This window comes from Corvus brachyrhynchos, unplaced genomic scaffold (genome assembly GCF_000691975.1).
Source record: "Corvus brachyrhynchos isolate BGI_N302 unplaced genomic scaffold, ASM69197v1 scaffold17, whole genome shotgun sequence".
Lineage (NCBI taxonomy): Eukaryota > Metazoa > Chordata > Aves > Passeriformes > Corvidae > Corvus > Corvus brachyrhynchos.
In genome coordinates, this window is record NW_008240046.1 from 16,954,793 (window position 1) to 16,955,104 (window position 312).

At 65.1% G+C, this 312-nt stretch overlaps 1 protein-coding gene across 1 annotated transcript in view; it reads left to right on the forward strand.

Moving 5' to 3' along the window:
• Positions 1-6: 6 nt before the first annotated feature.
• Positions 7-312, forward strand: part of HAND2 (heart and neural crest derivatives expressed 2) — a gene marked incomplete at its 5' end in the record, with an annotated part of 2,067 nt that continues 1,761 nt past the window's right edge. The window contains one exon of the mRNA XM_017744652.1: positions 7-308. Within this exon, the coding sequence (XP_017600141.1) occupies positions 7-308 (302 nt within the window). The remainder of the gene's footprint in view (positions 309-312) is intronic.

Genomic DNA, 312 nt, shown 5'->3' on the forward strand with positions numbered 1-312 from the left:
GGGCCCCCCGGAGCCGGCCGCCCGGGGCTGGGGGGGCCCCGGCCGGTGAAACGCAGGGGCACGGCGAACCGCAAGGAGCGGCGCAGGACTCAGAGCATCAACAGCGCCTTCGCGGAGCTGAGGGAGTGCATCCCCAACGTGCCCGCCGACACCAAGCTCTCCAAGATCAAAACCCTCCGTCTGGCCACCAGCTACATCGCCTACCTCATGGACCTGCTGGCGAAGGACGACCAGAACGGGGAGGCGGAGGCTTTCAAGGCTGAGATCAAGAAGACAGAAGTGAAGGAAGAGAAGAGGAAGAAAGAGCTGCTC